At 42.6% G+C, this 13111-nt stretch overlaps 1 protein-coding gene across 7 annotated transcripts in view; it reads left to right on the top strand.

Annotated features, from left to right (window-relative positions):
• The window catches only part of Arms (Ankyrin repeat-rich membrane spanning), a 68101-nt gene that overhangs the window by 26953 nt on the left and 28037 nt on the right, over positions 1 to 13111 (top strand). For 6 of the 7 annotated variants that reach the window (XM_028306118.1, XM_028306114.1, XM_028306113.1 and 3 more), the window contains 13 exons: positions 119 to 228; positions 1285 to 1505; positions 2408 to 2565; positions 2931 to 3134; positions 4510 to 4653; positions 4993 to 5290; positions 5690 to 5897; positions 7046 to 7183; positions 7538 to 7711; positions 8731 to 8847; positions 9465 to 9660; positions 11425 to 11589; positions 12949 to 12963. In XM_028306118.1, coding sequence (XP_028161919.1) covers positions 119 to 228; positions 1285 to 1505; positions 2408 to 2565; positions 2931 to 3134; positions 4510 to 4653; positions 4993 to 5290; positions 5690 to 5897; positions 7046 to 7183; positions 7538 to 7711; positions 8731 to 8847; positions 9465 to 9660; positions 11425 to 11589; positions 12949 to 12963 — 2148 coding nt within the window. Of the gene's footprint in view, positions 1 to 118; positions 229 to 1284; positions 1506 to 1647; positions 1713 to 2407; positions 2566 to 2930; positions 3135 to 4509; positions 4654 to 4992; positions 5291 to 5689; positions 5898 to 7045; positions 7184 to 7537; positions 7712 to 8730; positions 8848 to 9464; positions 9661 to 11424; positions 11590 to 12948; positions 12964 to 13111 lie in introns of those variants that run through there. The other variant, XM_028306119.1, reaches the window with a different exon arrangement.

The following is a 13111-nucleotide window of genomic DNA, read 5'->3' as shown; positions in this document are numbered from 1 at the left end:
CTTTCGATTCGAAATCTATTTTTAGGGGCTCTTTTGAAGCAAATACGCTCGCACTGAAACATTGCGCTGTATTTAAACTAGAGAACTTTATTATATGACGTACGAATTTCCATTTCAGGGTGGATGGACGCCTCTCATGTGGGCAGCGTACAAGGGACACGAGGAAGTGGTAGCGGTGCTTCTGGAGAAGGGAGCGGATGTTCACGCGCATGGAAACTATAATATTAAGTAAGGAACATATATTTTTATATCTTTTCTATAGTCTAGTTTTAAATCGGAACATGATTGACGAAATAATAAGGAAGGAATAACAGGCATTGCCGAATCTTCATTTAGATTTATCAGAATCGTGAGAAGTGACTGATCCAATCGCACAATTCATTTAATCCTACGAACTTATTTGTATTAATCATTCATGTATTCAAAAAGTGATAAAGACTTGTTGTTGATAATAAACCTTATCGAGTGTACTTAACTGAATTAAGCGCTTTCATATTACGTTCAGATTTAACTTAAGTTTATAACTATGCGTTCTCTGTAAAGTGACAATAAATAATTATTTATCTTATTCCAATTACTTACAATGTCTCCTTATCAGAGTGAACAATGAAGCAAAGAAAAGGGCACAAGCACAAGGGAACAAGATTGTGATATGTTTACAACCGTTTGTTTGCGGTTGTTGCTAACGTCATTTGATGAAATAAATTATGGCATGTCGTAGTCACATAACTTGCGAAGTTGCGAGATAATTTGTTATGGAAGTAACGGGTCTAAATTATAAATCACATAGATTATTAAGTTGAAGTATGAGTAATTGTGCACCTATATTAGATGTCTAGCACTTCATTTTAGATTAGCTGAAGAGTTAAAACGTAATAAACGTCTAACATTCGTTCGTTCGTTTCAGCCAAATGACGTCCACTGTTGGACGTTGATTAGCCATGATTTATTTATTGTTCTGTTATACCACTGTAATTTATAACAATCACATCGTATTTACGAGAACATAAACATTAAATTACAAATTTCTAGCCCGCGTTAAATTAGAAATCTTTGGCTTAATAATATCGTAACTAGTCTTAAAGTGTCGCAAAGCTGACTGCAGTGTAGAATTTGCCCGGGTCCTGGATATAATACAATCTGGAAAATACATGGCCAAATTATATAGCTGCCGTATCTAGCTGTTGCCAAATGATATTGGTTGTGTCTCACAAATATACTAATACATTTTGAAGATTTCAATTATATATTAATTCAGCGGTGACAATTTCCTGTCTGTTCTAGTTCGTTAGTATGGGCAGCTGGGAGACGCCACAGCGGGGTTGTATTGCGATTGCTAGCCGCAGGCGCGCGTGCGAACTCTTGCGACAAGTACGCGACGTCTGCGCTAACATGGGCGGCGCGCGCCGGCGACGTCGCCTCGGCTGCGGCGCTGCTACGGGCCGGCGCCGACGCTAACACCGCTGGAATGTACTGCTGGACGCCCCTGCTGCAGGCCACGCAAGGTAACTGACCTCCCCGTGACGTCACACTGCCAGGCTGCGGGCCGGCGCCGACGCTAACACCGCTGGAATGTACTGCTGGACGCCCCTGCTGCAGGCCACGCAAGGTAACCGACGCCCCGTGACGTCACGCTGCCAGGCTGCGGGCCGGCGCCGACTCTAACACCGCTGGAATGTACTGCTGGACGCCCCTGCTGCAGGCCACGCAAGGTAACCAGGCTCGTGACGTCACACTTTCTGGGTGGTGCGCGCCGGTGCGTAAACAGACAAGTGACGTCAACGATTACCTTCTCTTCGCTACGTCCGCACTCCGCGACATCTTTGTAACAAGGGCACTATACAGGGTGTTAGGTAAATGGGTATATGAGCCGGTACTAGCCCATGTTAACATGGGCATATAAATGGTATAGTGAAGTCAGAAATTTGATATCACCATTTTAATTTTTTTAATTTTCATACAAAATAAATTTTATAAAATCCGATTTGTATAAAAATTAAAATAATTAAAATGAAGATATCAATTTTCTGACTTCACCATACCATTTATATGACCATGTTAACATGGGCTAGTGTCGGCTCATATACCCATTTACCTAACACCCTGTATACGCCTCCGGGGTCTCTAAGCGCAAAGCTAAACCAGCTAACGAAGCCTGCAGAGGTCAGTAACGACGTCAAACTGATTTTCCCTTTTCAAACACGACCTTATAGTCTCACGACATCCTCATCCTAGCACTGAGAAATATAAGCGCACATCTTTTAGCTCCTAAAACATACAAAAGGTAAACAACTTGCGCGAAAAATACGGAACGTGACGTTTATTGTCACAAAGCCAAAAAAATATGAATCACAACTACTCCAAAATATGAATAAAGGTGTTAAATATTGTTTTCTTCTTTCAACAGGGAACCACGTTGAGATCGTCCAAATGCTATTGGAGCACAAGCCAAACGTGAACGCGCTAGACAAAGACGGCTTTACGGCTCTGGCCATCGCCTGCAAGGAAGGGTACTACGAAATCGCACTGGCTTTAATGAACGCGGGTGCTTATATTAATGTGCAGGTAAGACACTGTTTTTACTCTCTATATTCGCTTAAAATAGTTGAAAAAGAAGCAAAATTTGAAATGCTACGATGGACTACTGTATTTGCGCTCACTAATTAGTATCACTAGTGGTTAACTGGACCTTAGTATCCAGTAGCGCTTACCTGGCGAGAGCAAATACGACAGTAATTCCTATCGTTTTACGCTCACCAGGCGGCGCTACTGTTTTATCTACTAGCGTGTGAGAGAACCTAACTAGTGGCGCTAACTGGTGAGCAAATACTACACTACACACTACACTAGCACTCATTGTTTAGTAGGAATGTTATAAACGTTGGAACCTTGACTCAAAACACTGAATCACTCATCGTATTTTCCCACAGGATCATTCAAAAGACACGCCCCTAATACATGCTGTAAAAGGGGGTCACAAAAATATAGTGGAGGCGCTTCTGAAGAAACACGTAGACGTGGACCTTCCCGGCAAAGAAAAGAAGACTCCAGTATACACGGCAGTCGAGAAGGGACACCTCGCCATACTCAAGTTACTGCTCGCTTCTAATCCGGATTTAGAACACACTACTGTGGTGAGTAATTTCATCATCATCATCATTTCAGCCATAGGACGTCCGCTGCTGAACATAGGCCTCCCCCAATGCCTTCCACGTTGATTGATTGGTAGCGGCCTGCGTCCAGCGCTTCCCTGCTACCTTAGTAATTTAAATCACATTATTTACTTCGATTTACGACTGACTTTCTATACAAAAAGAGTCCAATATGTCAAACTTAAGACTAGTTCACCTTTTGCTATTAAAGTCCCCGATAGCCTATTGGGAAGTAACATATCTGTCAGATAAACTACAACATTTAGTTTCACATGTCTCAAATTGAGATACTTAACAACTAATGTAACGCTATACGCCAGATAACTATCTGGAACTTCTAGAACTTATGAGACTAGCTCATGTAGACCACGAGTTAAAAGCTGGCCAAAAGCAAAAAAGGCAAAGTTATTTAATGATTGAAAAACCGAGCCTTAGTAATCAATCCGATGATTCTCCAATACATAAAACATGATGTAAAAGCGCTTTTTAAAACTTATTTGCAGAAATGAATTTTATGACTATACTTATTGTTAACACCAACGCCATCCAGCGGCAACTGGAGGAGAAACGATGCGTCACAGATTAGCAAGACATACATCGACNGCTGCCAGAACTGGGTACCTAAACTAAATTCAACCAGTCTTTAATTAATTAGCTAATGCCCTTTTTCAAAGGTTAAGACATTTATTGTGGATATTCTTGTTTTTTATTAGTTTAAACAGGTTTTTTAGTTATGAATCGAATTCTGCACATTGAACTCGATCGGATAAAATTAGCGCATAGCACCACCATAAGTGTGATATTCATACAATTTTCTAAACACAATCATAGCACTTGAATGCGCAAAACCAGTAATCGGGTTCAGTGTGTAGAGTTACTCATAGCATTAACTTGCATAATCGAATCTGTTATGTTTACTCAAATGATGATGATAAAATTTAATTAAATCTAAATTGCTTATCTTAAATCGGCTTATTTAAAAGAGCATTTTTAGATGGTGCATAACTCGTAAAGTTAGCGTTAGCAACCTNACGCCATCCAGCGGCAACTGGAGGAGAAACGATGCGTCACAGATTAGCAAGACATACATCGACTGGTGCCTCACAGTTCTTCGGTACTCCGATAGATGGCGCTGTTCTCCATGTATAAAACGCGATGACATAAATTTCGCCTTCTTCATTTCACGTATTAACTTTCATTCGATTACCATTGTAAACGTCAAATAAACGTTATAGTCTAAATTTAAATCAAAAATTGTTCATTTGAGTACGAGTACTACCTATCCCAGCTGAACCTGATCTGCTAGTCTGAGGCGCAAACACTTATTCTAGTATTGATCGTATATGGTTTCTTCCAGAGTGGCGACACGCCACTAATGCGAGCAGTGAGGTCACGCAACCCTGAGATGGTGCAGCTCCTGTTGGAGAGGAAAGCGCGCGTCAATGTCGCCGACAACCGCGGCGACACCTCGCTTCATATAGCCATGCGCGCGCGCTCTAAGGTAAGGCAATATTGAAAACGAACTAAAAGTGTGCCTAGCTATTTAGAACCTTATGTGTGTATTCGATTCAGTAATACACTAGATTATTTAAATTGTAAGCTAAAACGCAAAAGACCAAAGACCTCCCTAGGAAATAAAAAAAAAAACATCATAAAGCACCTGCTACACAAACGTTTTGTCTAATCTCTATCCATCTGCCTAACTCATGCCCTGTGTTATGATTGAATATTGAGTCATTTGCACTCAATCTTTTGAATTATGAGCTTCATTCTATATACGCACCTGTAATTTGGACTTTGTACCTGTATTTGTTAATATTTTTTATTTCTTTCTTTCCAGCAAATAGTTGAAATTCTACTTAGAAATCCAAAGAATAGTCAATTATTATACAAACCCAACAAGGTTAACGAGACGCCCTACAACATCGACATGAGTTACAACAAGACGATATTGGGGCAGATATTCGGCGCGCGCAAGTTGAATACGAACGAGGACAATGAGAATATGTTGGGATACGAGCTTTATAGCGCGGCTTTGGCCGACATGCTATCGGAGCCGAGCTTGTCGGTGCCTATTACTGTGGGGTTATACGCTAGATGGGGATCTGGGAAATCGTTTTTGCTCAATAAACTTAAGGGTAAGTAAATTTAATTTACACAATCTTTAATGAAACAGGGTGAGAAAACTTTCGAGACAATCAATTTCGCAATCGTAATATGGAATTAATAACTACGAACAAATAAAAACTATGTGGTAAGTTTCGGTATACTAACTAGTAAATGTTATTGCCAAAACTAAGAATCGAACTTCACTATTATGTATTTCCTACATGTCCTGTAGGCCTAGGATTCGCGTCGCGATAAGTGGTTATCACTCCATTTTATCGATTTTGTCCATGCATTTGACGTCGATAAGAGTATATCACGGCGCGCATCTTAGCTCGGCTGAAGTTCATGATGTTTTATCGAGTGTAAATCATCTTATTTTCTTTATGTTTTCTTTACAATCTCAATTCAATATCATCTATCTTTTACAGAGGAGATGAAAAACTTCGCCCGTCAATGGAGTGAAACGGGTTGGACGTGGTCGTGGGCGGTGTCTTGGGGGGCGTGGCACGTGGCGTTATCTATCGGCGTTTGCGTGGCCACAGCTGGGGCGCCGGCCTACGTCGCAGTGGCTGTGTGTTTCGCGCTTTTTGCTGCCTTCTACCTGGCGCTGTATATCCTGTGGTACACGGGAAACAAGTGAGTATATCTTTAAGGCGGGCATCATTGCTGGGGAGTGGCACGTGGCGTTATCCGTCGGCGTTTGCGTGGCACGGCTGGGGCCCCGGCCTACGTCGCAGTGGCTGTGTGCTTCGCGCTGTTTGCTGCCTTCTACTTAGCACTGTATATCCTGTGGTACACGGGCAACAAGTAAGTGCATTCGAATCTTTTGGGCGTGGCACGTGGCGTTATCCATGCGTGTTCACGGCCGGGGCGCCTTCGTATTCACCGTGGTTGTTTCGCGCTCTTTTCAGCCTAAAGTTAATGGCTTTCTGTAGCGTAGGCGTGGCATCGTTAGGGCGTTACACGTGACGCTGTCTTTTATGACTTATGTGGCGTGAGAATTGAAACGAATAAATTCCAATGTGATAAATATGCCATGTTGATCTCATTGAACTTCTCCGAGTATGAGAATATAGAAGTAAATAATTTGGCAAATAAATACTTACTAATAAAGTCCATTATCTTACAGCATGACACCTACAATGTAGTAGAAACAGTGCCATTTCTATGAATCAGAGTTGTAGGTGTGTCTGTGTTGCATTGAAAGCCAATAGGAATCAAATTATTCTTGTTTTATAATTAGGTATTGGTTTGTTTACAATTTTCATCTTACGTGATAATTATAGAGCCAAATGACGCATACGAATTGCTAAAAATATCTCGATAGCATTGAAACGAATAAGTACGGCTTTAGTAATAAACATTCTGAGCAATAACAAATCAAGAACTCGATTCTAATTTAAGTATGTATTTATATTTTGGTTAGGATTCGCATTCCTACTCGTTTTCTGGTTTATAATAAAATTGGCGTTTCGTATTTTGAAAATAGGCAGATTTATCTTTTCTGTTATTTTCGAGACAGTCTTTCGTTCGTTTTCAGCCAAATGACGTCCACTGCTGGACAAAGGCCTCCCCCAAGGTTTTCCACAATGAACGGTCCTGCGCTGCCCGCAGACAGTCTTACTTAGATGGAATTACAAATTTAAAATCTGTTGTTAAAAATATTTTTTTACTAAGTGCGTGATGCTTTTACGAGACACAACCCGCTGTATGTATGTATATCCAACCGATCCATCTCCTAATTATGTCATTGATAATTCAAACACACTTTTTGGTATTTTTAGATATGAATGGTGGTGGTCCGGCGGCGTTTTGACTGCGCTAGGTTCAAAGTTCGCGTCCCTGTTACTGGTGCTACAAGTAGTATTCTGCCATCCGCCGGGACCGAACGACCCACATGCATTACCCGCTACTCCTATAAGGTTAGTTTTTGTTTCGCCTGCTTTTGTTTTCTTAGAGAGCTCGCAGACGAGCTACAGTATACCAGCGTCAGCTGGCGACAGTAGTTGACGACAAAATATTCAAATTAGGTGAACGTCGCCGACTCAACTGCGAATACCGATGATAGTCGTCGATGCATAGCTACTCTCGAAGACGGCCGTACGTAACGTATAGTCCAGAGTGTCAACATGACAGCAAAAGGCAAGAGTCCAAGACTGTCCAGTCGCCTAAGGCGTTCACCGTGAACTACCACTATCGCAAGCATTCGCTGACATAATGTCGCTCGTCTGTGTGCTCTCTAACGTGTTATGTAACTCTAAAGTTTACATTTACAGATTCCATTTCACGGAGGGCATGAAGGGCGGGGGAGCGGGGCAAGAGGGGGAAGCGATGGTGGTGCAGATGATAGCGTCTCTAGCGGAGGCGCTAGAATGCCAGTATGGGCGTGTTTGCACGCGGCTGGCACGCGCCTTCCGACCTAAACCCGTGTCCTCTACATCTGGATGGAAGTAAGTATTTACATTCATCATCATCATCACTTTAGCCATAGGACGTCCACTGCTGAACATATAGATGACCCACGCTGAACTGTCCCACCAAACTCAATGACAGGGGGGCGCTACCATCGTTCAACTATATGGTTTCCAACATAGCAAAAATCGGAACCAGCGATCCGGTATTGACGGTGGCGCCCCACTGTCAATGTCATGCACAGGACAGTTCAGTATTTTGGAACTATATCCCTCAATGATTTCCACCTCGCCCGGTTGGTAGCGGCATGCATTCAGCGCCTTCCTGCTACCTTTATGAGGTCATCGGTCCACCTTGTGGGTGGATGTCACACACTGCGTTTTCCTGTACGTGGCCTCCACTCCAGAGCCTTGTTGCCCTATCGGCCGTTAGTTCTGCGTACTATATGCCCTGCCTAAAGTCACTTCAGCTTGCTAATCCATCGGGCTATGTCAGCGACTTTACTTCGTTTACGGATCTCCTCATTTTTGATTCGATCTCGTAAAGTATGTAGTATTTACATTGATAAATACTTTTCTGTATGTACACCATTGCAACTCTTTTCGTATGGCTTTATGAGTCTTTCGCTAGGTTGTGATCTTCCCAGGATACCACAAAATACCATATATAATAGGATACCATAAATAAATACATAAATATCCTTGGACATTTTACACTGCGCCTCTAGTCCCAAACTAAGCAAAGCTTTTATTATGAGTACTAGACGACGGTTATAAACATACTTAAATACTTTTTTTTTTGTAAATACATACATATTATACATAGAAAACACCCAGACCCGTAACAGAAATTGAAATGATGAATTTTAATTAGAAATTAAAATTCATTATTTCAATTTCTGCCCGGCCGGGAATCGAACCCGGGTCCTCTCGGCATAGTAGTCCGTTCTGAATCACTTCACCAAACGGCCGACTAATTAAAATAAAAGAAACTATTTAAAATGTTTGTCTATTCCGGTCCATCCAACATCCTAATAAAGACTTATTTTCCCCCACAGATGGCGTCGCGTGTGCTGCATCCCTCACATCATTACGTTTGAGATTTGCTTTACGTGCATCCTCATTGGAATCAGTGTGCTCATCATGTACTTCACCGACAAGGAGGCGGATGCAACGTAAGCTTACACAATTTTGTAGAACCTGGGTAGTCATAAAATTTATTCATTCTTTCGTAACCTTATGTCCTTTTCTGAAGGTTATTTTTATAAGTGGTTTTAGATCCCTATTATTGTTTTTGATTACAAGTTTAAAATGAATCGAATTTGGCACATTGAACTCGATCGGCTCAAATTAGCGCATAACATCATATTGTGATAAGTGTAATATGCATAAAATTTTCTAACCGCAATCATAGCGCTTGGACGCTCAAAACCAGTAATCGCGTTCAGTGTGTAGAGTTACTCATAGCATTAACTTGCATAATCGAATCTGTTATGTTTACTCAAATGATGATGATAAAATTGAATTAAATCTAAATTGCTTATCTTAAATCGGCTTATTTAAAAGAGCATTTTTAGATGGTGCATAACTCGTAAAGTTAGCATTAGCAACCTNGTTCGATTGGCATTAGCAAACTAGCATAGCATAACAAAAGCCGACGGCTCAGTTCGATTAGCATTAGCAAACTAGCATAGCATAACAAAAGCCGACGGCTCAGTTCGATTAGCATTAGCAAACTAGCATAGCATAACAAAAGCCGACGGCTCAGTGAGATTGGGTCGTCGTCGATCAGGCGGCGTGAAATCCAACAGGGCGTGATGTTCGGCGCCTGCGCACTGGCCGCGCTGGCCGTCGTCGCCAACCTGTACACCTGGGGCCGCGTGCTGGCGGCGCTGGTGCTGTCCCCGCGGGCCCGCATGGCGCGCGCGCTGCGACGCGACGCGCCCACGCTCGCGCTGCGGCCCGAGGTGCTCACGCTCACGCACACGGTGAGTGTACCGCCGGTCGCCTGGGGGCGTATAGGGTTGCCAACTATACTGTTTTGAACAGTATTATACTGTTTTTCACTAAATTACACTTTTTACTGTTGAACAAAAATAAAGTATACAAAATACTGTTTTCAGCTAGCATCACTAGTGTGCAGCTGCCGACTAATGTTAATGTAGAGTGTGAAAATATTGTATTTAAATGCGTGGAAGTGTAGTCTCTTGTAAAGGCACCGGCTAGCTACACATGAACAATTATACTATAGGATAGAACTATGTCCCTAGGTATCCTAATTCCCTAGTTCCCTAACCTACAGCATAAATGTAAGATAAATAAATATATAGATAAGTGAGGGATGTCTGCACCGTGAGACCTAAGGTAACAGACGGAATGTGGTGAGGAATAAGGTGAGGAGTGGGTTTTCTCACTGCCAGTCAAGCAGACTCACAAGACTGTTCAGGATCTGATGGCTAAGGGTGTCTTGGCCACAGTGAGAGGAATATAGTTACCAGGTGGAACGATACGTGGTTGAAATGATGTAGTCCAAGTCCAAACGGTCAAAAAGGATTTATTAACAATCTTACAATATTTATACTAACGCTATTACTTAAATATTTACTATTACTTAATATTTAATATTTACTATTACTTAAATATAGATTTAAGTAATTACATTACTTAAATCTATAATAGTGTACGCCCGTGTAATGTGCAACGATTGCACTATGATGTAGGCCAAATTTGTTGCTGATCAGAGATCAATGTTCGTCTGAACAACTAGTATCCATAGATATTTTTAAAAGTAAATGCCCAACACCACATTTAAGTGCGCGTTGTAGAGCTATACTGTTTGTTTTTTTTTAATACTGTCTGTTTTCCTTCTCCGACCTCTGATATACTTTATATTTTGAAAGAAAAGTTGGCAACCCTAGGCGTAGTGTGAGTTTACATCAAACGCATTCGATGTCGACTGCGTATAAAAGTGACATTAAATGTATGACGGATTGTACAGCGCTGCAGCATCCCTAGCGTAAAGTTTTTTTATTCTTTTTTAACACGCTCGCTAGTGACGACGTTTGATGTAAACTCACCTCTGGCCGCGCTGGCCGTCATCGCCAACCTCGACACGTGGGGCCGGGTGCTGGCGGTCCTGGTGCTGTCGACGCGCCCACGCTCGCGCTGCTGCCCGAGGTGCTCACGCTTACACACACGGTAAGCCTGCCATAAAAATAGCTACTATGCGGGTGCAAGGAGTCGGTGCCCACTGCTGATATCCGACACGGGTCTACGCTCCGCCCGCCTATGCACCCTATCGAAGTTCATCTCCCGACGCATGTGTTACGATGCGGCGCTCGACAGATCTGAAGGAACAAGCTCGCGCTACTCTTTATGGAAACTCTTCTCACAATCTCACGCGTCCGTGCATATACATTGTGCGCCCACATGAGTTTCAGCGTAGGCCCTAATGGCTTACCCGCTGCAACATCAAAATATGCTCCCGTATGTCGAAGCGGCATTACTCACTACCTGTGCCAAAAGGAGAAGTGTACCTACATTGCTTCCTAGTGAAATTCTACTATTAAAACCATAATCTACTTAACAGCTTGAACGGCAACTCAACCAAAATCTAAAATTTTGGTTTTAATTTTGAACACATTGGTTACCTTAGCAAATAATTTTATTAAAATTATAAAATCTCTTTTTAAAAAAAAAGTTCATTCGACTAAAACTGAAACTCCATGTTCAATTTCTGTGCCATTCCGCAGGTGTCCTGCCTAGACGCGTTCACTGGCCAGCAGACGCGGCTGGTGGTAGTAGTGGATGCCTTAGACAGCTGCGAGCAAGAGAAAGTGCTCGCGTTGCTCAATGCAGTTCACGCGCTGTGCTCCGATCCCAAGAGCCCCTTCATACTGCTGCTGGCTATCGACCCANCCAAGTCCAAACGGTCAAAAAGGATTTATTAACAATCTTACAATATTTATACTAACGCTATTTACACACACATACAAGTACATTACTTAAATCTATAATAGTGTACGCCCGTGTAATGTGCAACGATTGCACTATGATGTAGGCCAAATTTGTTGCTGATCAGAGATCAATGTTCGTCTGAACAACTAGTATCCATAGATATTTTTAAAAGTAAATGCCAAACACCACATTTAAGTACGCGTTGTAGAGCTATACTGTTTGTTTTTTTTTTTTAATACTGTCTGTTTTCCTTCTCCGACCTCTGATATACTTTATATTTTGAAAGAAAAGTTGGCAACCCTAGGCGTAGTGTGAGTTTACATCAAACGCATTCGATGTCGACTGCGTATAAAAGTGACATTAAATGTATGACGGATTGTACAGCTTTCCTAGCGTAAAGTTTTTTTTATTTTTTTTAACACGCTCGCTAGTGACGACGTTTGATGTAAACTCACCTCTGGCCGCGCTGGCCGTCATCGCCAACCTCTACACGTGGGGCCGGGTGCTGGTGGCGCTGGTGCTGTCGACGCGCCCACGCTCGCGCTGCGGCCCGAGGTGCTCACGCACACGGTAAGCCTGCCATAAAAAAATAGGTCCTATGCGAAACACACGGATGCAAGGAGCGGGTGCCCGCTCCGGATATTCTACACGGGTCTACGCTCCGCCCGCCTATGCACCCCATCGAAGTTCATCTCCCGACGCATGTGTTACGATGCGGCGCTCGACAGATCTGAAGGAACAAGCTCGCGCCACTCTTTATGGAAACTCGTCTCACGATCTCACGCGTCCGTGCATGTGCATTGTGCGCCCACGTGAGTTTCAGCGTAGGCCCTAGGCTTACCCGCTGCAACATCAAAATACGCTCCCGTATGTCGAAGCGGCATTACTCACTACCTGTGCCAAAAGGATAAGTGGACCTACATTGCTTCCTAGTGAAATTCCACTATTAAAACTATAATCTACTTATCAGCTTGGCTAACGGCAACTCGTAACCAAAGCGCAAAATTTTCGTTTTAATTTTGAGGATATTGGTAACTTTAGAAACAAAAAATATTTTAGCAAAATATTGTGGATGAAACAGAGTCTCTGCTCAAAAAAGTTCATTCGATTAAAGTTAAAACTCCATGTTAAAAATTTCGTATCCCATTCCCCAGGTGTCCTGCCTAGACGCGTTCACGGGCCAGCAGACGCGGCTGGTGGTAGTAGTGGATGCCTTAGACAGCTGCGAGCAAGAGAAAGTGCTCGCATTGCTCAACGCCGTCCACGCGTTGTGCTCCGATCCCAAGAGCCCCTTCATACTGCTGCTGGCTATAGATCCGCATATTATTAGCAAGGTGAGAAATGGGCAATTTTTTTAGCTGGCTTTGTATCTTTAGGCCATGTATTTAGTATTGCGGGGGCGTGTAATGGGTAACTCAAGACTTGCGCCAACTCATCAACTCTAGCGCATTGAGGTTCAATGCGCCGGCGCATTGACTTATC

Source organism: Ostrinia furnacalis, unplaced genomic scaffold, assembly GCF_004193835.3.
Source record: "Ostrinia furnacalis isolate ACB-3 unplaced genomic scaffold, ASM419383v2 OfSCF1862, whole genome shotgun sequence".
NCBI lineage: Eukaryota > Metazoa > Arthropoda > Insecta > Lepidoptera > Crambidae > Ostrinia > Ostrinia furnacalis.
Note: the sequence above shows the minus strand (reverse complement) of the source record. Positions and strands in the feature narration are given on the sequence as shown.